Source organism: Strix aluco, chromosome 12 (genome assembly GCF_031877795.1).
Source record: "Strix aluco isolate bStrAlu1 chromosome 12, bStrAlu1.hap1, whole genome shotgun sequence".
NCBI classification, from domain to species: domain Eukaryota; kingdom Metazoa; phylum Chordata; class Aves; order Strigiformes; family Strigidae; genus Strix; species Strix aluco.
This window is the reverse complement of record NC_133942.1, coordinates 24,964,592-24,987,402: the sequence shown is the minus strand read 5'-3', so window position 1 is coordinate 24,987,402 and position 22,811 is coordinate 24,964,592. Positions and strand designations below refer to the sequence as shown.

Here is a 22,811-nt window from a genome sequence, read left to right as displayed (position 1 = left end):
CTTGTAAATAGGTGAGAACTGAATGAAATTGTTTAACGCGGACAACATGTTGTTTAGGCTGCACCTAGAATAATACGTGCAGTTTTGAGACTGCTCTCTTGAAGTAACTTTATAAATTAGTCCCCAAAAGTGCCCTCTAAAAAACTGAGGAGGGGGTCATAAAAAATGCTGAAGGAGGCAGCGCGTAAGGTGGGTTTAATAATGACAGTAATGTGAGGAGAGGTAGCGGTGGGGTTTTCCTCCCCACGGTGTACACTGTAAGGGTTGGAGGGTGAGGCTGAGCCGCTTCCGAGTGGACTGAGCAGAGCAGCGGAAAAAGTGCTGTGGGAAGTCAGCTTGTGCTGCCTGGCAGGAAGACGGGCTGTTGTCTTTTTCCACTCCAGATGTAAATATTCATCACCGCAGATACACTGCTACTCGGGGCTGACTCTTCAAAACCGGTGCTGTGTGTGAACGTTGCTTGTGTAGTGCCAATGTTACAGAGACTTGGGGGCTGTTCTGAACTTCGAGTTAATGGCTGGTACGGGTAGCCAGAGGGCCAGCGTGGGGAGTGGTACGGGTAGCCAGAGGGCCAGCGTGGGGAGTGGTACGGGTAGCCAGAGGGCCAGCGTGGGGAGTGGTACGGGTAGCCAGAGGGCCAGCGTGGGGAGTGGTACGGGTAGCCAGAGGGCCAGCGTGGGGACTGGTACGGGTAGCCAGAGGGCCAGCGTGGGGAGTGGTACGGGTAGCCAGAGGGCCAGCGTGGGGACTGGTACGGGTAGCCAGAGGGCCAGCGTGGGGACTGGTACGGGTAGCCAGAGGGCCAGCGTGGGGACTGGTACGGGTAGCCAGAGGGCCAGCGTGGGGACTGGTACGGGTAGCCAGAGGGCCAGCGTGGGGACTGGTACGGGTAGCCAGAGGGCCAGCGTGGGGACTGGTACGGGTAGCCAGAGGGCCAGCGTGGGGACTGGTACGGGTAGCCAGAGGGCCAGCGTGGGGACTGGTACGGGTAGCCAGAGGGCCAGCGTGGGGACTGGTACGGGTAGCCAAGGGCCAGCGTGCCGCCTGTGCAGCGTGTCCTGTCCTTCCCCCCCGCAGGCGCCGCCGGCCGTGCCTGGGGCCGGGTCGGGGCTTTCAGTGGCGCAGCGGGGACGCACTGTGGGTGTCTGGGTGTCGCCGGCTCCTGCCGGCTCGGCGTTCGCCGCCGTGGCCCCGCGGGGGGTGCCCCGGCACCGCCCGCCCTCCCACGCGTGTCGGCAGTTCCGCCACAGCCCGTTCCCCGGGCAGGGCCACGCGCGGCAGTAACGCTCTTTCTCGTTAACAGTAGCGCTTTGGTCCCGGTTTTATTAGCGGCTTCTGCTGCCCTGGGTTTTGTCGCCCCGTTCACCTGCCCCGGCGGCGCGGGCCGGGGCCGGGCGGGGGCCGGGCCGGGCGGCCGAGGAGGCCGGCGCTCTCCCGGCGGGGCCAATCGGCGCCCGGCCCTGTTGCTATGCGCGCCCCTACTCTGCCTCCTTTGTGGAAGATGCCGTGGGCACCCACCCGCGCCGCCGCGCCGGCGGGGCTCGCAGCGGGAGCGCAGGGCCGCGCAGAGAAGGTGTGTACCGGCAGGGAACCGGGCCCCGGCGGCTCCCGCGGGCCCCGGCGGCTCCCGCGTCCCCCGGGCGTGGCGGGCGGCCTGGCGCGGGCCCGGCCCGCGGCCGCCCCCTCTCCCGGCCCGGGGTGTCCTCGGATCGTGGGGCTGAGGCAGTTCTCGTGTAACCGAAACGGGGGCGAGGGGGCTCCGGGGGAGGGTGCAGGGAGGAGCGGCAGCGGGGAGGCTCGCAGGCCGGTCGCACCGGGCCGGACAGTCTTCCGGGCTCGGAACGAGTTCAGGCAGTGTAACTGTTAGAGTAATCCGCAGGTTTTGTTGGTGTTTGCCGAAGAGAGGCGGTTTAAAATCCGCCTATGCTGAAGTTTGCCTCTCCGGTTGAGCTGAAGAAGTGTGCTGTACTTAGTCTGTAAATAGTTCCTTTAAAAAAACCAAACAGTTTCACCATATGTTCTTCCTTTCGTTCCGTATACTGAGCCTATGAAAGGTTGGGTTTTGTGAGGGCTTTTTTTTCTTTTTTTTTTTTTTTCCAACCTCCCTTTAAAGGAAAGTAATGGAGAGCCTAAAAGTTAACTCTGTTAATTCATTACATTGTTAGGGCAAGAGTATTAAATGGCCTGGAACTGGAGGGGGATATTTTTAAGCCTTAAAAGTGAGACATCTAGTTAAATGTCAAATCTGCTAACAGTTGTAGTTAGTGTAGCCATATGTAACTGTTTGACTCTTCATTGTTATGGAAGAAAAAAACCCTTCTCCCCCCTCCCAGAAACACCCTGAAGCTTAACTGAGTTTCTTCTGTATCTTGTTATGTAGGTCAAGTTTCTCTCTTTTTTTTTTTTTCTTTTTCCTCTAGCAGGAGGTAACTATTACAGTATTTTGATTTCTGCTAGAAACAATGCATGAAAACATTATCAGCCCCTTGCCACTACTTGTTTGTCTTGAGGCAAATGAAGCTGATGCAAATATGTCAGCTTTGGGGGCAACTAAAAATACGTATTTTTAATTACCAGCTTACTGGTTGCTCAACTATATGCTATGTTTAAAGCTAATTAAATAGCATACTGAACTCAATGCTGAATTGAGGATTATCCCTTCCTTTTCATGCAAACCTGTTCTCTAAAAATGCAAATGTTTTTCCAACCAAGTACTTGAATGAGTTCTCATCCTGGGTCTAGAGCATGTTGATATTCCTCTGAAAGGTGCCAGAGCTCTAGCTTAAGTGAGCCTGCTGACATTAGATGTTCACCTCCTGATACAGGAGGAGGAACAATTCCACTAGTGTACTCTTGTGGTTTGTGTGGGAATACTGGCCTTGAATCACTGAAGCATTGCTTTATAAAGTAGTACGGAATTTTTGAGAGGACAAAGTGAAATTTCATAATTGCATATATTAAATTTTAAATGTGTTAATTTAATGTCTGCCATTTTGCTGTGTAGAAAATTACCATATATTAGGAGAGAGGGAGGCAAGCTAGATTCTTGGCTGAAATTCTGTTAAGCCTTTAAATTTTGACTCTATGTAACATTTTATTCTTTTGAGTACCAGAAGGCTATTAAAGCTTAATAACTGGATGCTTGTAAATAGCTGAATTATGCTGTGTGACACAGTTCAATTCTTAAACTATCAAAAACGTTCTTTTGTTTATGCATTCAAAATTCCATAGTAGGCTCTGGTGTCCATTTTAAAATGAGCAGTCTTTTACACAGCTTGAGAGTTGTAATGTCCTCATTTATCCTTCCAAATAAAGTTTCAAAACAATTTTATGGGCCTGGCCATTCTCCCAGAAATTTTTTAAATGAGAAGCATATATTGTCTCTTTTGTAACTTTTTTACTTTTGCAGGTTACTGTTTAACTGCTTAAGGGCAGGCCTTGTAGGTGAAGGTTAATAGCATTGGAAAAATTACTTGGGGAGCTTCATGCTGCTCCACCATCATCAATTTCATCTCAGTCCTTTGCATTCCTGATGAAGTAGTACAGTCTCTGCCTTTGGTCTGCTAGCCTTACTCCTTTTCCCCCACCCCACCCTCTAAATAATCTGGACTGCAAATACTGAAACAAACCTACTGAAGCTGTAGGTAACCTCACTAGCTAGGAGGAAGATTTTGGGTGGTCAAACATGTTCTGACAAAGTTCCACAAGATAAATTACCCGCCACTTAGATGACAACGAACAGTTTGTAACATCAAAGTTTTGAGAGATGAAGTAGGAAAGCACAAAGAGAAGATGAATACAGAAAGAAACTGCAGTAGAAAAGGTCAGATACCATGCAAATAGTTTGCTCTGGGCTTTTTGTTTTGTCTTTTTCTTTAATTCAGATAAAATAATGGGATTTTTAATCTACATTCCTCACCTGAGGACACTTCCTAACAAGGCCTATGTTTTTTTCTTGTGTGCTTTTTTATAAGTACCTTCATAGCTAGTTCTGTTCTAGCAGCAGTGCTGTGGAAGTTTCCAGCTTGTGGGTGTGATTTCTAACTGAGATGATGTTGTAATAAAGTTATAAGAGTATCAGCTCCTACTTAACCTGCATACTATAAATCTGATGTTTGATGTGTTGTCTGTTAAAATAAAATTCTTGAATTCTTGAGTGTTTCTATCTCTTCTCCTTGTGAATATTCTTTAAAAGCTTTATTATTAACAGTGCATTTGCACTGTTTGGTTTGTTTCTCATTTTCTTGTTTTTCACTTGTTCGGGGAGGGGAAAAAAAAAGGCAGCTCAGCAGCATTAGTAGGTGCCTCATATGTAGGTAGAAAATGTGCTTAACAGTTCTTCCCCAGTGTGACTGTACTTATCTTGGGCTTAGGTATGCCATCAGTGTTCGCATAGCTTCTTGGAGTTGAACCAAGTCTCTGGAGTTGACAAGGTTTGATAGTCAGAAAGCTGCCCTGGGTGTAATTCACTAAGCCTTCGTATGTGCGGTTGGATATCTGTAATGAATCTTTTCCTGAACATGCTGAAAGAAAACCTTTTCAGACACTTCTAGACTGTTTAGTTGCATTGTTCTCATGGGAACCAGAAGTAATGAAACTAACTGGGTTCTTGTTTTGATACAGTATCACCCAGGTCTCTAAACCATTGCATTATATCAGGCCTATCCTATGCTTGGGTGGTTCTGTCTACCAAATCTCTCATCTTTGTAGAATCTAGGAAGGCATCTTAGCCAGTGCTGTCTGCACTGTGGTCTTGCCACACTGAGATTGCTAGTGCATATAACAGGCTGCTGGTCTGCTTGTCATCTGAATGAAAGACTAACCTGGAAAATACTGTATTGTTATTTGGATGTGTGATTTAGTCTTCTGATGCTCTGCAATAAATACTTCTCAAATTTTTCTTCCACTTTGTAAGCTCAGAGCATCTGAGCTTTACGGGCTGTACCTGTCAACAGAGCGCTCTTAGCATATGTGATGCAGTGTTTAAGGTGTTGAATGACTGAAACAAGGACTTCCTGCTGAAGGCCTCTTACTTGCTCCTGATAGTACTAATTTCATTTTTGTGAAGAAGTTTAAGGAACAGTAAAAGAAACAGTCATGTTGTTCTCATTTTGTCATTGTATAGCCTCCCACTTTCTTCTGAGAGCATGAGTGAGGATCAACAAGATGGGCCTGCTCTCCTAGGACTAGATTCAAAAAGAGTCAGTGTTTTGCTTTAGGTCATACAGATTTAAATGAAGATAGTGAAGTCAAGATAAGGTAAAAGATTTTAAACTCCAATTCTAAGCTTGGAAATGTGAGAACTAAGTTTTTGTTTTCTTAATGTATACAGCTAGTAGATGAATATATTTCAGATTCTCTTGGAGGATAAAAGGCAGTATTTCCTTGCTAGTAACACATAGTTGAGTCTATGCTATTTATAATCTGAAATAAAATGACAAAACTGTTTTCTTCTACAGTATTGAGTTGATGGGACATAGAAGATTGAGGGATGCTGTGGCACTTGGGAATGTAACATAGTGGAGTATGCTTAAATGGGACGGATATAGCTTGTCTCGCAGTTCAGCCACATCATCTACTGTCTGATGAAATTCTTTTCAAATTGATGGCTCTAACAATAAAGCTGCTGCTTCCAGAGGTTGGTGTCTGCTTAAGTGTATGCTTTTTCCTTGGTGAGAAAGGAGAACATTGACCAAGTTTAAGCAATCATGGTCATCCTACCTGAAAGATAGCTGAGCCCTCAGATTAATTTCCACATTAATTAGGAGATTTACAAAAGGGCTGAAGGTGGGGAGATAGATTCTGAAAACTTAAATAGCAAGCACCAGCGCTAACAAGCAAGACTGTTGTTAAATAGTTAATAACAGATGGCTGAACTTCTGATGCAAATGATCAGACAGAACAAGAGAAGTTCTCTGCATCCTGACCCAGAGACTCCTCACTGCTGCCATGGCAACTAACTTTTTTTTCTCTCCAGTTTTAGCAAAGTTTATGAAATTGAAGATAACTTGTTGGTTTTAGGACATTAAAATAAATTCTAAAAGGCAAAACAGACCAGCTGGAGGAGGAGAAAAACATAAACTAAGAGAATGTGGGTATGAATTCCTAGAGCCCTTGTGTATTTTAGTTCTTATAAGATCTTTCTAAAAGATGTTTGAAGTGCTGTAGACTTTAAAGTGCCTGGCAGTTAAAGCGTTAGTTTAAATATAAAAGTTTATAATCTGAGTAGATCTATCTGAATCTTTTTCATTTAATTTAACATGAAAATTACCTACTGCAACTCAAATAGCATTGCAAGAGGGAAAGGGAGAAGCAGGTAGGAAGCTCTGGGTATTTGGCCTGACCATGGTATAGAGGAGCGAGGAAGAACCTGTAGCTTGTGGGGTGGATGTGGCCTTTCATCTGACTTGCACTTGCAGCCAGGCATTTGTCCTCCTTGGTGGGAGTAGGGGAATGTCACTGTAGGACAGTGGAGGTCTGTAGTGGGGGTCACGGACAGGGTTGAAGCTGTTTGCCACTGGATGGGGTAGGACCTTCTCTGCCCCTTTTGTTCAGTTGTTAAAGATGGGGAGAGTATTCTGGAGAAATAACGCTACAGCCCTGCTTTGTCCGTGATCTTTTTGCTAAGGTGCTTGCCTTTGGCTGCTGTGAGCAGGATGCTAGAAGGATCCCAAGTGCTATCTTTCTTATTTTTACAGCAAAGTTACTCAACAGTTCCTGTACCTACTGTAGTTAAATTCAGAATGGAAGGTTCAATATCTCTTTTTAGGGTAGGACACCTGAAGGAACGTTGGTATAGACTAAGCTTCATGGTGCTGAAACTACTGGAGGGAAGCGCTTCTGAGGCAGGTTTTGATCTGGTCCCCTGGGAAAGCTGTGAAGAAGACCCGTGTGTATTACTGAATGCAGGTCACTTCTCATAAAGCATAAACAACCTGTTGTAAATCAGTGATGTTAAGAACACAGTTTCTTCAGCTCTTGCTGGTTTTGTGAGGAATATCTATGCCTGTGCATCTTATGCTACAAAGTTGCCTTACTTGCAGCGTGAAGGAAATCCTTCGTGTAGATGTGTACCAAGCCACTATATTCTCAAACTGTGTTTCCAGAGTGTATCATATTGCTGTGTTTGATTGTCTAAATGGATCAAGGAGTTGAGTTCTTCAGCTTCCAGGTATATATAAATTCAGTCATAAAACTACTTTTAAAGAGAAGGAAGGCAAGTTCCTGGAGTTCTTACCTGAAGATTATTATTACTATAAAAATTATCTGTGATACAAATTGAGGCACATTCAAGTATCAGCTTTTCCTGGGTATTATACAAGCATGGAACAAAAGGCCAGCTTCACCTCAGACCTTATGCAAGTATCAAACACGAAATCAATGACTTCCAACAGAGGGCTGTAAGGAAACAAAGGGATAATACTGATGAGACAGATAAACTGTGCTCCCAGCGTACAGGCTAACAAGCTTTTATCACTCTAAGAGAGAAGCTGGAAAGCAGTCATTTTATATCAAGTGTGTTCTTCCCGACTATAGGGCAACACAGGGGGGAGGGAGTACAAGTGATTAAAGTAATCAGAGGCTAATTGGAAGCTTATTGCAATAGTGCGTGGAAGACAACAGGAATGGTGGTTAGCTGTGGAAGATCTTGAAAGTTGTTTGTTTTTTGTTGTTTTTTTTTTTTTTTTTAAAGTCACTTGCTTGTTGTAAAAGATGACGTTTTGAGAGGCAGAAAAGACAACAGGAAAATATGGGTTTCATGTTAGACACCAACCAGATGCACCTTCTTCACAAGGCTGGATGTTGGTGAGGCATACTCTTTTCTATGTCTTTCACACTCATTTTCAGTGATGATTTCATGAGAAATCCTGCAGGCACCACTGGCACTTCCCCAAACAGGCAGATAAGGCACTGCCATCTGGTAGCCGAAGCCCGGGTGGCGTTCACGTGGGCTGTGCCTAGCCCAGAGGTCCCCACTGGCAGGGCATGTTTCCAGATTCAGCACAGCTTGGAGTGTGAAGAATTTATCTCTGAGGAAAATTTTAGGATTTCAGGAAGTGTTTTTCTATAGTCAAGAGCAAAACCAAGTTACTCTGAAAGCAATTCTCTAAATGCTATTTCCTAGGGATCCAACCCAGCAATAAGGGTGTAGTAAACACAATTTGCATATTTTTCTGGGGATAAGGAGGGCAGGTTGCTTGTTGTCTGAATTCCCATGCCAGATTCTGGTCCTCTCAAGATCAGCTGCTAATTCAGATGGTAAGAATAAAATGTTCTGTGCTAAAAATCTCTCAGATATGTTTTTTATTAGTTCTTGAAGATAAGTGATTGCAAAAACCAGCTGTTTACAGTCATAGCCAATGTAGTCATATATTCCTAAGTGTAAACTTAAAATCTTTTTGACTGTATTCTTCTACCCTTACTTTGTTATCTCTTAAAAAAAGATCCTCTTCCTCCAACAAAGTTACGCATTGTTGTCACTTGATAGTAATGAACTTTGTTTTCTTTATTGATTTCTAACAGAAAATCTTTGTAGAATGTTTTTGGTAACTGCAAGGGTTGACAAAACCAGTATGGCTGTCAGGCACTTGGATTCTGTAATGTTTGTGGGGGCTTTTTTTTTTTGCCTGATGCTCAACTTGAGCATTCACAATAATTTATTAAATCTATTAAACCTGACAAGTGGGTGAATCCTTAATGTTGCCTGAACTATGCTAGTAGTTGATGTGTAGCAAATAGTGACTTTTTGGCATTTCTGAGCTGAAGGCAGCTTGGAGCAATTTTCCCTAAAAGAAAGTGATTTTGACATCTTCTGATTTAAGTTTCATTGAATATTTACTTTGGACATTAATATCTTTTCTGCTGGTCCCAAATTCAACTTTTTTTTTTCCCCCCCGCTGGTTACTTTTGATTAAATATATATTTGCAAGTTATCAAGGAGGAACTAAGGCTGGGCTTTATTTGTTTATCTGTCTTTGCTTATGTCAGTTGTTTTTGTCCAGAATATGAAAGAGTCTGTGGAGGGCCTTGAGCTTTGACTGGATAAAAACTGTTGTTCTTCATAGGCTGCTCATGTACACTATTTTTAGTGTAGTGTTTTGTTTTTCCTAATAATTTATTGCTCTGTCTCTTGACTCACAGGTCACCTGATTTTTAGAGCCTGCAAACGTAGAGGTTGGATCCTTTAATGTTCTCTAAACTGCTAGTTTATTTTGAGGAGCAGGATACTGCTGCTGGTGAGATGGGGTTAAAAGTGGTGGTGGAGGGGTGAGCCCTGTCCCGTTGGTTCTCTGGAAAGTATGTTCGAAGAATACACAGTACAGGGTGTTACGAAACACACGTGCAACCAATAAACTTGGAGTGGAGGCCAGGGATGACGGGTGACTCGAGGTCAGCGCTGTGCAGGGAGACTTTTGCCTGCTGGCCCTCACCATGCCTGTCTTCTCTCTGCGCCAGCAACAGCACAGTCATCCATGAACTCACTTTTTCCCTTAAAGGGAGGATTGTTTTGAGCAGATACGTAATGAATACATCACTATTATTCTTGCTCTAATAGTGTTAATTTTGGCACTTCCTATGAGTGTCTTGCATCTAGGATTGTCATAAACTTGTTTTGTTCCACGAGGTGCCCAGTGGCTGGATGTTTCTGGTAGCTTTCAAAGCTGCAGTGCAAGCCTGGCAGGATGGTTGAATGAAGGGGAGAGGGAAAGCAGACATTTAAATTTTGTAAGCAAACAAGTATGTTGTTTGAAATTTCAGTGTTCAAGTGGGCCCAGTTTTTAAAAAGGTACTTTCCAAGATGTGTGTATGTGTGAAGGGAAAACCTCCCCAAACAAGGTCTGAATGGTCCAGAGAGTTTCATTAGTCTGATTATGGTTTGTTTTTTTTAAATCTTAAAATAAATCTGAACTGTAACAAGATGAATGTCACTCAGCTAGATCCTGGCAATTCTTCAAATTGCATGAAAACAAAGAGGAACTAAACCTGCATCCATCAAGCTATTCAGTACTTCCACAGATGAAATAGCTCTAGACACATAAAATGACTTCTGATGGTTTGGATTGAACTAAAAGCTCATTACTGCTCAGGCAGTTGCAGGTTTTTAATTCCTGGCCCATGAGGTCTTTTCAGCCTCATGGAAAACTGCACAGACTGTCATCTTCTCTAGAATTGAAAAATAAAGCAAATTAGCTTTCACCTATCTGGATCTTGGGTTAACCGAAACAGGGATATCAGCTGACCTGGGTAACAGTGCTGGCATTATCAGGGCTTTCTTTTAATTCATAATATTATAGTTTTTATAGGTTCCTCTAAGACAACAGAATATTTGAAATTGAGTGCTGTGTGCCCTTGACAGCAAGGGTTTGCTTTTTGAGTGGGTGCAGGGCATATTGCTGTGCTGGTGAGTTGCTGATAGCACCTTTTTTGCACCCTTTCCAAATTTGTAATGCTAGTAACGAAACCAAAACTTTTGGAAAACGTGACACATAAATGATGATCAAAATTCTTGCCCCTGAAGAAATGACATACTAATCATGCACGTGGGAGGCCTCAGTTGTTTTATCTTAATAGTCTTTTAATAGAGTAGACTACTTTCACCAAAAAGTGGACTAGGTCACAGATTTTTTTATTTCCCCACCCCCCCCCCCCCCTCCCCGAACATCTAGGCTTCTGCCCACCCCCATCCCACAGCCTTCTCTGGCTTACTGTTATTTTGGGTTTTTTTGTTACTGCAGTAAAACTGAGAAATTGCAATATCTATTAAAAATGCATACTGATAGGTAGCTTTGAGGAGATTTTCAACATACAGGAGGTACCTCAGTAGTCTTGTATCTTTCCGTACATTGAAAAAATATATACTTTTCAAGAGATTAAAATCAGGGAGGAATTACCAGGGATGTCTGATTTGTGCAAGTTTAAATTAGTTTGTTATAGTTCCTGACTTCAGAGTCTGAAGGTCATGACTGTCAAAAACAATCAGTTGGGCTTGTTAGCACCTGATCATAGTGTGAAGGTGAGAGTGTTTGGCTACTGGTGGTTGAAAGTTTTCAGACTGTGTGGAAGGCTGGGTGCTTTAGTACTTATAAAACTTCAGTTGGTTTGACAACAATATTGTGTCGAAGGCTGGGTGCTTACTGAAGGGTTTCCATAATGTATGATCCTGTAAGTCAACATGGTACTTTTTTCAGGGGGTTTCCCTGACTCCAGCAGCTGTAGCATCCCTGTTGATTCCACCCAAAAATGAGTCAGTGCTTTCACACTGCACGTTTCAAATTCACTCTGGTTTATTTTCAAGAAGTCTGACTATGGTCTGAAGCAAATGGCACATGATGTAACTGTTCTTTTTCTTGCAGCGAGCTTAAGGAAGAAGAATACCAGTTTGTGCCTGGTGATTATAAACCAAAGTGGAACCTGTGTTCACACAGAGCATAGCTGGCCTCCCCCAGCAAGAGTTTTGTGTGCTCCCAGTACAGTTTTGTTCAGGGCCTTAATGACTCTTCCAAATCATTCACTGAAAATCTTCTTGAGAGCTGAAGGCTACTTTACATCCCTCCTCAGAAAAGAAGTGTTACTTTATCGCTGTTAACAGGAAAATAAGCACAAGAACATTTTAAAGTATATTGTCAAAGTTTTTAAGCACAATAAACATTTAAGGTGATGAGACAAAACATGAAATACCCCAAAGAGATTCATATTTAGTGTTGGGGGGGAAACTTTAAAAAACCTCATTTTTTGGCAAGTGTAACCCTACATCACTGTGAATACTGTTCCCAAAGATACTTGAGTATATTGTGAAGATGATAAGCTACAGAGGAATAAACTGAGTAACACTTTAGCAAATATCCAATCAGCACAAGATGCAAACATGTCATGCTTTAAATAGAGAGTGCTCTCATAAGCATTGAAATACCTACTGTAGGGTTTTTAAACAGTCCTGTGATGTTTTTCAGTAACATTTGAGTGATTTATTATCACAATTTATTGCTTTCCATCTTTAAACCAATCTCTGCATAAAATATTGCTGAAGTCTGCAAATAGTTAAATCTTTGTCAAGCTGGATTGTTAAACAAATTAAAGAGGAAACTTATGTCTGTTGTCCTGAATTGTATTGTGTTTAAGGCCTCATAAGATTTCTGGCATGCATTTTTATTTATGTATTATAAAAGTGCTATCACAGCTGGAATTTAATGCAGAGCTGCCGCCAACCTGTTTAAGGGGAGAGATGTCTTGGCTTCCAAATGGAGTTAGACTTCTCAGTACTCAATTGCTGCAACTGTTGCATGGATGATATGCCTACAGAAAGAGATGAGGGTTAGCCAAATACATGTGCTTTTTCATTATTAATTCTTGTTGGGCTTCCTTTGGAAGGAAAGCAACAGCTGTGGAGCCACTGCAGTATGATATTTACAGCTAACATAAAGTTGAGTAAGTTGATGAAAGCCTTCAGTCTGTATGTCTTCAGCTACATAGTTGCTGCTAAGCTGGTTCTTGAATTAGTGAGTAACAATAGTGAAGATGGTCATGAGCCATCATCATCCTCATCTCCAAAGTTCCCTTGGCTGGGGAAGCCTTGATGAAAGACGAAATAGTCGTCATCATCAACATCAGTGAAGGATGTGTTTAAAAAAAAAAAAAATTAAAAAATTGAAGATTGAATATATATCTAGAAATCTCATATTGGAAAAAAAAAAAAAATCTGTATTTTAATTTAAAAGTACTTAATTGTTTTTTCCAGAAAACACTTTAGGAAGAAATTTTCACATGTTCTGTAAGCTTAAGTGCCCTCTGTTTTCTGTTCTAGGGTGACACACGGCTCCTTCAGCTCCCCAAACCAAGCATGTTGGATGCGGTTTCACATTATGGTGGCAGTGACTGTGAAGCTAGCCTAGGTCTGATCTCCACCTTGCCCTTGCTTCCTCCTGTGAACTAGGGTGGGATTTAAAACAGGAGCATTTCAGTAATTTGTTTCAATATAATTTTGCAAAATATCAGCATATTTACAAGGGTGGTAAATGACTGTATTGATGGTGAGAGTGAAGTCTAGATATAAACCCTTTATTACCTCCCAATTACAGCTGAGTGTCTAGTCTCTACTTAGCGCCATATACTTGCTCTGAAAGAAACGTTTTCTCCTAATTATTTTCATTTATGAACTAACAAATACATAAAAGAGTAGTTTTGAGTTGCAGAATTAGACATACTATTGCTTTGTCAGGTTTTTTAAGGGGTTTTTTTTGTTCAGATAGGTTAAGTCATGCGGTTTGTTCTAACAATCTAATTTAGGCAAAGCATCAGCTAGTCAAGGGAAAAATGTAAAAAACTAGAGAAGAATGAATGGAAGACTTAGAAATTACTTAGTCTACTCCTGATAGGCGTGTTTGTTTCATTATAATATAACTTCAGAGTTTTTTGTGTAGTCACATTTAACAAAATCACAATCTAGGAAACCATAATATGAAGGAAAACACATTGATGTGTGCTTAAGTAAGGGCATTAGCTGGGACAAGTCCTCTTTGCTTTCAGTGCCTGTCTGGTTATAGCATGTCGGTACAAGTAGCATCTTTTGTAACCCGTTCTGTAAACTAGTAAGTTTAGGGATCAGCAAAAAATGTGTGTTCTGTTCCTCTAACTGGCTTATATTTAAAATACTAAACATTGCAGCACTGATGATCTTACAGCTTTACACTGATATTTCAGCACTTGTTTACCTGTCAGGATACAGTGGAACAACTGTATTAGAATGTACGAGTTCTGCGACTTTTAGTGATGTTTGAAACGAGCCTCAAACTTCACATTTTCAGGTATTGCTTTCCTTCAAAATACAGACAATGAAATCAAAATGATTGACCTACTTCACAATTTGTGATTTCCTTGTGGAGCAAAAAGCAATTCCGTTTACATAATTTGTTTTTAAGTATTCATTTTCTTTGTCTAGTTAAGAGAAAACAAAATCAGTTTCCCTGATCAAAACGCAAATATTTGATCTAGAATTTGGTTTAATGCCAAAAAAGCAAAAGAAGCAGGTTAAACTGTTGTTGCTTAGGTAAAAATAGAAAGCTACAGTTGGAAGAAAAGTGACTCAGTAAGCAGTATGGTGATGGCAAAATAGGATGTCAGCCAAAATGCAGGAAGCAAGATGGGAACACCCAGATCAGTTTAACAGTCTGCATTTTGCACTCTCAAAGAGCGGTAGTTTCTGAGATTACTGCAGGAAATTGAACTGGATTTTATTTCTGTACTTATTAAGCTGTTTGAACCTAAGTAAGTTTTAGGAAAATGTGATTTGTATGTTGTTTTGGTTTTTTCCAGCCTGGTTTTAAGACCAGTCTCTTTTTGGTAACTTTATTTACAGTAAAGCTGCCTTGAGATTACCTCTGGCTGCTGTGAGAGGCATCCAGCAGAAGCGTGTGGTAGATAGGCACTGATACACACATACCCGGGGAGTTACTGCAGCACTGCAGTCTGGAGTGGAGCTGATGGCACTGATTGGTACTGACTGATTTTTATTGCTCTGGAGTAACTTCATCAGCTGCCATGTAGCTGTGTCTTGATTTTTAAAAATACCCCCTTATTTATAAAATGGTGTGCTTTGTTTTGTTTTTCTGATTATAAACTGGCATAGCAACACAAAGGCAGGTGAATTTCTTCTTGTTCTCCTACACAAAACTAAGTAGATCCAGCAATTTTTGATAGCTTATACTCTTATTTTCTTTGAATAGCAGGTATGCATCAATCCTAATGTAAAGTTCCTGTGCTACCATTTCCTGCCTACAGCTGAACTGCTTTGATAATCGGATAGTGGTTCGGTTTGGTACCCTGGAAAAAGTAAGGAGACAGCAAGAGTAAGATGAGTTATGGTGCTGCTCTCCTCATGTTTTCATAATGGCTGTCCCTGAGCTCAAAGATCTTGAGCCCTAAGAATCTAAGACAGGAGTCAATGTGGAGAAAAGAAATATCTGTATTAGGAGTATTCCTAAAATAAGGTGAGTAACCAGTTCACTGCATTTGCTTGAATTTAAGTAAGCTTAACGAATAGCTTGTTTCTTGAAGCAAGTAGACAGTCTCATGGCTTTAACTCTTGATAGCTTAAATTATACTTAAACTCTTAATATTGCAAGGCTTTTGGAGCATGTGACTTCAGATATAATTATGGGTTTGTAATATGCAGATATGACCTGACTACTCATTCAGAGAATCATGAATTTGGGGGGTTCAAGGACAACTTTCTTTTGAAGTGAAGCACAACATGGAATTAGTTAACTGAAGCATCCGTAGGTGTTTCTAATTCCAGAAGAGAAGCTGTTAGTCAAATGTTTACATTGTGTTTCATTTCCTTTACAGTAGTTTCTTGAGTCCCTGCCTTACTTTTAAAATATGGAACTACCTTTAACCTACTTTTTGAAATAGCAAGATAATAAAACTTACTCAGAGTTGACCGTTTTGGGGGAAGGGCCATAGAGCTTTTGCTGTTATTTTTTAAAATGCAGTGATGCCTTTGCTAGGAGGTGATGTGTTCTGAATTCTGACAGTGCAGCCACTTTTTCCCCAGTGTAGCTGACTCTCCTGCCACGGGACTCTTGGACTGAAGTGTCTCCTTATGGACTGCCTGTACTAAAAGTGCAAAAAATAAGATCCAAGTACTTAAGCAATATTTTTAGTCTTTCAAAAAAATTGTAGCACATGAAGAAAGCAGAGAGCAGCGGTGGGCAACCATGCCACGGTGCCTGCTGGACAGCTGCGGGTAGGGCAGGAGCAGGGCTTGAGTCAGCTGGGAATGTGGACAGCCTACACCATGCTCTCCGTGTTTTGTTTAGTGTTTTGCTTACTGGGTTTCAGTTCTCGAAGAAGTGAAATAGAAATCTGATTACTTTAAATCAATGGCCTTCAAAATCCATTATGAACTGTTAATAGAGCATATTTAAAGGCAATTATTAGTTGTTTCATGGACTTTCAAAGAAAGTATCCCTCCAAATCAGTGGAGGTCAGGTCTAATGGATACTTCAAGTTGAACAAATCTGCCTTTCTTTGAAGAAAGGTGCTTTACGAAAATGAGCTCTTCTCCTGAGAAGAGGAGGACAAGCATGGTAGATATTTGTGGTGCCTAGTGCAGTATGAAAGGTTCTAGGATAATAAAATAAGCATGGACTAAGAGAGATTACAATTGTAGCACTGCCTGGTCATGACAGGAAGGCCCAGGGCAGGAGGAGCTCTGCTGGGGCCATTCACTGCCTCACCGTCCCCAGGCAGGACAGGGCAGTGGCTTTTAGATGTGTCTTCTGGTGGCCCCTGGAGCACAATGGGTTACATGGTACCAGATGTCTTTGTTTCCGGTCTAAGGCGAGAAAATAGATTAAATGCTGTTCTAATACACATATTTCAGGAAAACATATTCTGTAATTACTACAGAAAATGCTGTAATGGGGAAGGGAGTTGGTCCACACAAGCGTGACCTAGTTGGGAAAGGAGTCAGCTGGGCACAACTAGATTAACTGAAGTTTTGGGGAGTCATTGGGTTACAGTTAAGTGGATTTGTGACTCATTAGGACCACATACCTAACTTCCATCGATGTTTTAGGATGTGAGCCAATTTAACTTTCTGAGGGGAAGTTGAGTTCTTACTCTTTATTCCAATGCTCCAGTGATTTGTGCATGGGGGATGGGAGAGAACAAGGATTTGGAGACTCTCTTTATGACATGTCTGGTTAAAATGGGCTTTTCTGTTTGTCCAGAAGATGTAGAAAATCAGTCTTTGTTGAGGTTGGTATGTTCAGGAGAGAGAGGAAGACAAAATGTTGTGCCTCAGTTCTCCAGTATTCTATGTTTCGGTTTATGTGTAGAAGCTTCTAAATTTGCATTTTTCTCTCTTTGGCTCCTAGAGTAGTCTGACATCTGCTGCTATCTCTTGTGACCATTGGTCAATAAACTTTAGTTTCAATGTATTGATTAAAGGGCTGTAGTGCCTTGTTACTTTAATTCCTATATACTTGTGTCAACTAACTCGATTTTTTGCTATTTTAAGGGGAATAAACCCCAGACACTGCTGGGATGCGTATTTTATGCTATATCCTTGCATGTTCCATTGCTAGAGATGAAGCAGACTAATAATCATATTTGTATAGTCAGATTATAGGATTGAGGTTATTCTGTGCACAATATATGATGTGTGTCTTAAACAGGGCTGGTTCATACACAAAAGCAGTTACAGCACACACAGTAAGACTTTTTTAAACTAAACACTGCGTTTGCTGTTTCTATAAATGTCTTTCCACCCTTGTCCTCAATTACATCAACTTGCATCATCTGTGTCTGTTGTATAGGAACAATAACCAGGCTTCTCAATATTCATAGGGTTTTTTCCTTTATGAAAACTCTTGGAAGTTGCTAAATGATACAGAAATCTAGTAGAGCTAAAAACAGTCAATATGCCACATGAACTTTGTAGGAAAATATATTTCTTAATATCTATTGCTATCAATGTTTTAAAATATTTTTTAAAAGTCCAGATCAAATACCTGGTTTGTTAGATAGCTGACATAATTTTAAAGTGTTGGCCCTATCTTTATAATGCTGTTATGAAAACAGTAGCATTTCCTAGTTCAATATTTGATGTTTATCATCCTTTAACAAGATGCAGTTTTTAGTTTGAAACAACATCATGTTTTTGTAACTGCAGCAAATACAAATATGTGTCTCTGGCTGGTTGGGTCTCCTTTTCCATCCTTAAGGCAAGAAACTGGTTGCTTCTGAAATAATAGGTCTGATACAGGAGCAGAGGCAGTATTTGTAAATTCAACTTATATAATCAGATAAAACTTAATTTTAAAGTAATATCATGTATGTATTCTGAAGCTTGAGTAATGATTATTTCAGATTTATTTACCTTGCTTTATTCACTAGATCTTGTTTATTTACTAGATTCACTGAATCTTGCATTTGGACGTGCTTAAACTGACTATGGCTTATGTCAATTTGATACATATCTCTGAAGACACTGAGCATTTTACGTATACAATATAAGCTTTGGTATCAGATTCTTTTAATGCAAAAAGGGGGTGAGCTTTTTACCTGAATCTAACCAATTCAGCAAAAGCACTCAGGCCATAGGATTTATCTATTAATTTATGTCGAGTCCAGAAACTTTTGGTCCAACGGGGATTCTCTCTAAAAGAGAGCCAAATAATAGAAGGTCTAGTGCTTCACATGGTAAGCTGCTAATGTAAATTAAAGGGCATGTCTATTTTACTGTTACTTGCCATTTAAAATTCTCTGGTGTAAATTTTCAGGTATCACATCTTAGTGTGCACATTTCTGTTACAGTAAGAAGGTATTTGAGATAGGATCTGTCTGCATAACCATGTGCAGTTCTTGATCAAGCTCTTTAATTTTTTTTCTTTAAAACCATACATGTTTTTACATATTTTAACTAAACAGAATTCCTCTTACACATTTTTTTAAGGATGTTTAGTCTGCTAGAGCATGAGGCAATTCTTGTTTAAATTAATATCACTCCTGCTGAACACTCTAGGTTTTTGAAACTTCTGTGTCAGGGTAGGAAAAATACTTCAGTAGGGATCCTTCCTGCTGTGGCTTTCTTAACATTACCATGGCCTTTGGACATAGAGATGAGCATGATGCCTGTGTTAGTAGCAAGATAATGCTGCAATTATTTTTTTTTTGTCAGCTGTAATACCTAAATCCTTTTCAGAGTCTTCCCAAATTCCCTATCCCCAAGTATGACCTGCCTATTGTTCACCAGACTTTCAGCTGAAAAAAAAAAAAAAAATTGCAGGTGCCAAATTTTGTAGGTGACTCATATCACTACCTAAGTGTCTTGTCCTCTCTGTTATTTACCATTCCTTTAATCTTTTGTGCACCCTTTATTAGTCATTTTCTGCCATCCGTCAGATGAATGACTGTTTTAACTCATGTCAGATGATTTAATGTATTGTTCACGTGCCATATGGGGTCCTCCAGGGTAATTCATCTATCCTCTGGCTTTTCTTCTGCCTGAGGGCAGGCAGTGGCCAGATGAGTTTTCTTGGTAGCACCCTGTTTTTCCAGGGCCTACAGTCCCTTCCAAGGCAGGGGGCAGGCAGCTGACACAGGGAGCTGTTTTGGAAGAGCCCCTTCCCTGCTCCCCTCCAGCCCCCTGGAGGATGGAGCCATGGGACTTGTGCTGGTTGTGGCAGTCCAGTGCCTGGCACCTTTTCACAGCTGTGTGCATGCAGATGTGGCATGCACAGCGTGGGTCAGGAGTGCTGTACCGCTGGCCACATGTGCCAAGTACAGATGTGGGTGCACAGTGGGAAGAGGATGCTGGTTATAGCCCATCCCTGCCACCCAAAGCATCTGTGTAAGTGCATCCCATCAAAAAGGGGGGAAAAAAGAGTCGGTAAAGATGAGGACTCCTGTGCAGTGAACTGAATTCCCTGGCAGTGGGCTGACTTCTCTTATTTACTTTACGTAGATATCTCAAAATAGGCTGTAAGCCCTGGGGTCCGTGGAGTACAAGCCTGGGCTAGGCAAATATGTACATACAAAAGCTAGTTTTACACACTTTACAATTTGCATGTGCAGGTAATTGCCCATTTAATTGGAGCTTTTGTTTCATGCATCCCTTCCTGTATGGATCTCTCAAGTCTGTCTTGCCATATTTGCCATATACTCTGCTACTAGGGGATGAAGACAAAAACAACTTCTGATTTTTTTTTTCCAATTGGAAATGTATTTTGTGCATAGCAATCAAAACATGAATAGAAATTAACTCTGTCCCTGTGGCAGTTTTATTTTGGTGGATGACATAGGTCATTTAAGCTTAAATTGTAAAGATGTCCTGTGCTTTTGTTCCCCTAGAGCATTAAGGTAAAGAACTGCTGGCAGCCTTGCCTCCACCTGCTTTTCTTTGCTGCTCTTAAAATAGACTTTGAAGTGAATGTATTTTAGCTTTCTTGGGAGATTTTTCTGTAACCTTTTCAGTAACTAAATCATTTTGAAATTTAAGCATTTCCAAGCAGAGAGGGGAATGACACAATCTGGTTGTACTTGAATCTGTTTGAGTGATGTGTGACATCCTCGTGATGAGGGTGGAGGAGGAGAAGGGTGCTCTGCAACACACCATAAAATCAGGGGACTGGTACCTCTGTGGGAATCAAGTGTGCCGGGATAATTCATGAAGAGCAATGCCAGCTGCTGCTTTCTCTACGGAGACTTGTTGAGTTTTAATTCTTTGCACAAGTTTAGACTGACCATGGTATAAAACAATGAATATATGTTCCTTGGGAACATTTCCTGTGTGTTAATGGTAACTAAAAATGGACCTCTCAAGTAACCCTTGCTCTCAGCAGGAGGGACTCACAATAAAAATCTTAAAGAATATTGTGTCCCACTTTTTCTAATAGAAGTAAATCTATTGTTTTCCTATTTTTAATGTATTTTATAATGTACTGTGGCTTCTCTTTCTGTCACATGATACTAATGATGCCAAGTCATACTGCCATCAGACTTCTACTAGAGCTCAGGAAACTTCTTTTCTTCTGGAGAAGCTGTGATTCAGCTGTGGTTCACAAACAGTTGTTTCTCAGCACCACTGAAGTCAGGTGCATTGACATGTAAAACTTTCTTTAGAATATTTCTATTTTTGTCTGCTTGTAGTGACAATGTTATGAGATGAGGAAAGTTGTTTTCTGGTGGTACAGTAACTTGGGTCTTATGAGGAGCGCAGCCAGACTGATACAAAGATCCATTTCCCATAGCTCTCATTTTAAGTGCAAATTGAAACTGCGGGGTCAGCCAACAGCTGAAAGCTTGTTATAGAGCAGATGTAATTATTTTTTTATGTTTTTGAAATGACAGATACTTTGGATGAATACTTTGAGTATGAAGCTGAGGAGTTCCTGGTCTCCTTGGCCTTGTTGATCACTGAAGGTCGAACGCCCGAGTATTCTATCAAGGGCAGAACAGAGGGCTTTCACTGCCCACCGGCACAATCAAGTCAGCCGCCAGCAACTAAGCATGAATGCAGCGACAAACTGGCTCAGGTATGGTGGTACCCACTTCATTTTAAGTGTTGTGGTGTGCATCCTTGCTGCCATGATTAAAGTCAACTGAGAACTCCATGGTAGATTCACAGTTAAGCATGAATAACTCTTGCTTTCTGTCAGTCCTGCATTTAAAAGAGTATGTAATTCAGTATTGTACTAATAATAGATCTGTCCTTAAAATGAGAGATCATTAAGCCTTTTATCCTTGAACATGAAATTCTGCACGACTACCTGAATGTAGGACCTATTTGAGTTTTTTTGCATAATAAGTTTGCATTTATTATGCAAAGGGAAAAGCACTATGCTTAGCATTATTGGTCTGTGGGTTTTGTTGTTTGTTTTGGGGTTTTTTTGAGAAAAACGTAGGCGACTTGCCTAACTCTTTTGCTTTTCCAGGTATTCTTGAGAAGTTAGTGATCCAAAAAACACGAGCACATCAAATCTAGCTAGTCTATTTTGGGAGTAAGGTTGGAGCATCCTATCTCTCAAGTAAAAGTTCCTAAGTACTGTGTGAATTTAAGTTATTATTCATGTAGCAGTTAGACTCCTCCAAGACACAGAATTTATAAACGTACTGCTTCAGTGTGTTTGTCCAAGAGGATGACTTGTGGAGAGAGAAGTACGAGGTAGCAAAGTATAGTGATTGGGGAAATGTATTTTTATGAGCTCTTTATATTTTCTACAGAAATTGCTCAAACGGCAACCGCAAAGGATTTGTTAATTATTTTTCATTTAATAGCTCTGGAATCTTATCTCTGATTTGGTAAAACTTAGTTTACAGAATTTGACCCTTACCCTTTTCCAGTACTTTGGAACATGTTTGTAAAGTAGATTTAAATCTGGCTAGTATTTTTATGGCTTGCATGTGTTGATATTTTTTCTTTCCCTCAGTGTCGTCAAGCCAGGCGAACCAGATCTGAGGTTATGCTACTGTGGAAGAACAATATTCCAATCATGGTAGAAGTGATGCTACTTCCAGACTGTTGCTATAGTGATGAAGGGCCCACCACCGAGGGGAATGATTTAAATGATCCTGCAATCAAACAAGATGCATTGCTGTTAGAAAGGTGGATTTTGGAGCCAGTTCCTCGACAGTAAGTTGGATGTTAGGTTTAGCTGATAATTGCAAGAATCAAGTCATATTAAAGTTCTTAAAGTAATCGGTTAGTGGTTTTGAACTGGCCCTTTGCCATGAGGACTGATCTAAGAAAACCGCTATTTACCAGTGAAATGTAAGCATCTTTTAATCTTAGTCTTCCTGTACTCATACTTTCTTCAAAATCTTCAAAACGTTTGAGGAGTTTTGTTGTTTTGCTTGATTCAGCTGTGGTTTATTTTCAGAATGAAGATCTGAAAATGTTCTAGTTTTAATAGTTCTCTGTGTATATTCTTACCCACACCCATGTGCTTCTCTTAATACATTTTAGGAGCGGAGATCGATTTATTGAAGAGAAGACCCTTTTATTGGCTGTTCGCTCTTTTGTTTTTTTCTCTCAGCTAAGCGCGTGGCTGAGTGTTTCGCACGGTGCTGTTCCCCGAAACATTCTGTACAGGTACGTCTGGGATGGAAAAAGACTTGTTTGCTGTTTGCAACTTGTCTCAAAACCATTCTTCCCTCCTGTTTTTCTGCTTTCCTGCTTTCTGAAGATGCCACGTTGTTGGCCCAGTACTTTGACATTTGTATGGGATTCATATACTTAGCAAAGTACGGCAGTTACTGGTGTCTCTAGTGCTTCTTCATTTGTGTTGTAGATAATGAAAGACTCTTCA

General features: G+C 41.1%; 1 protein-coding gene across 7 annotated transcripts in view; it reads left to right on the top strand.

Moving 5' to 3' along the window:
* The window catches only part of ATOSA (atos homolog A), a 49,645-nt gene that overhangs the window by 12,157 nt on the left and 14,677 nt on the right, over positions 1–22,811 (top strand). Inside the window, exons 1-5 of one of the 7 annotated variants that reach the window (XM_074837913.1) lie at positions 1,554–1,573; positions 12,803–12,890; positions 20,854–21,038; positions 21,933–22,135; positions 22,469–22,594. In XM_074837913.1, coding sequence (XP_074694014.1) covers positions 12,839–12,890; positions 20,854–21,038; positions 21,933–22,135; positions 22,469–22,594 — 566 coding nt within the window. In that variant the 5' untranslated portion in view covers positions 1,554–1,573; positions 12,803–12,838. The other 6 variants (XM_074837917.1, XM_074837914.1, XM_074837920.1 and 3 more) reach the window with 6 other exon arrangements.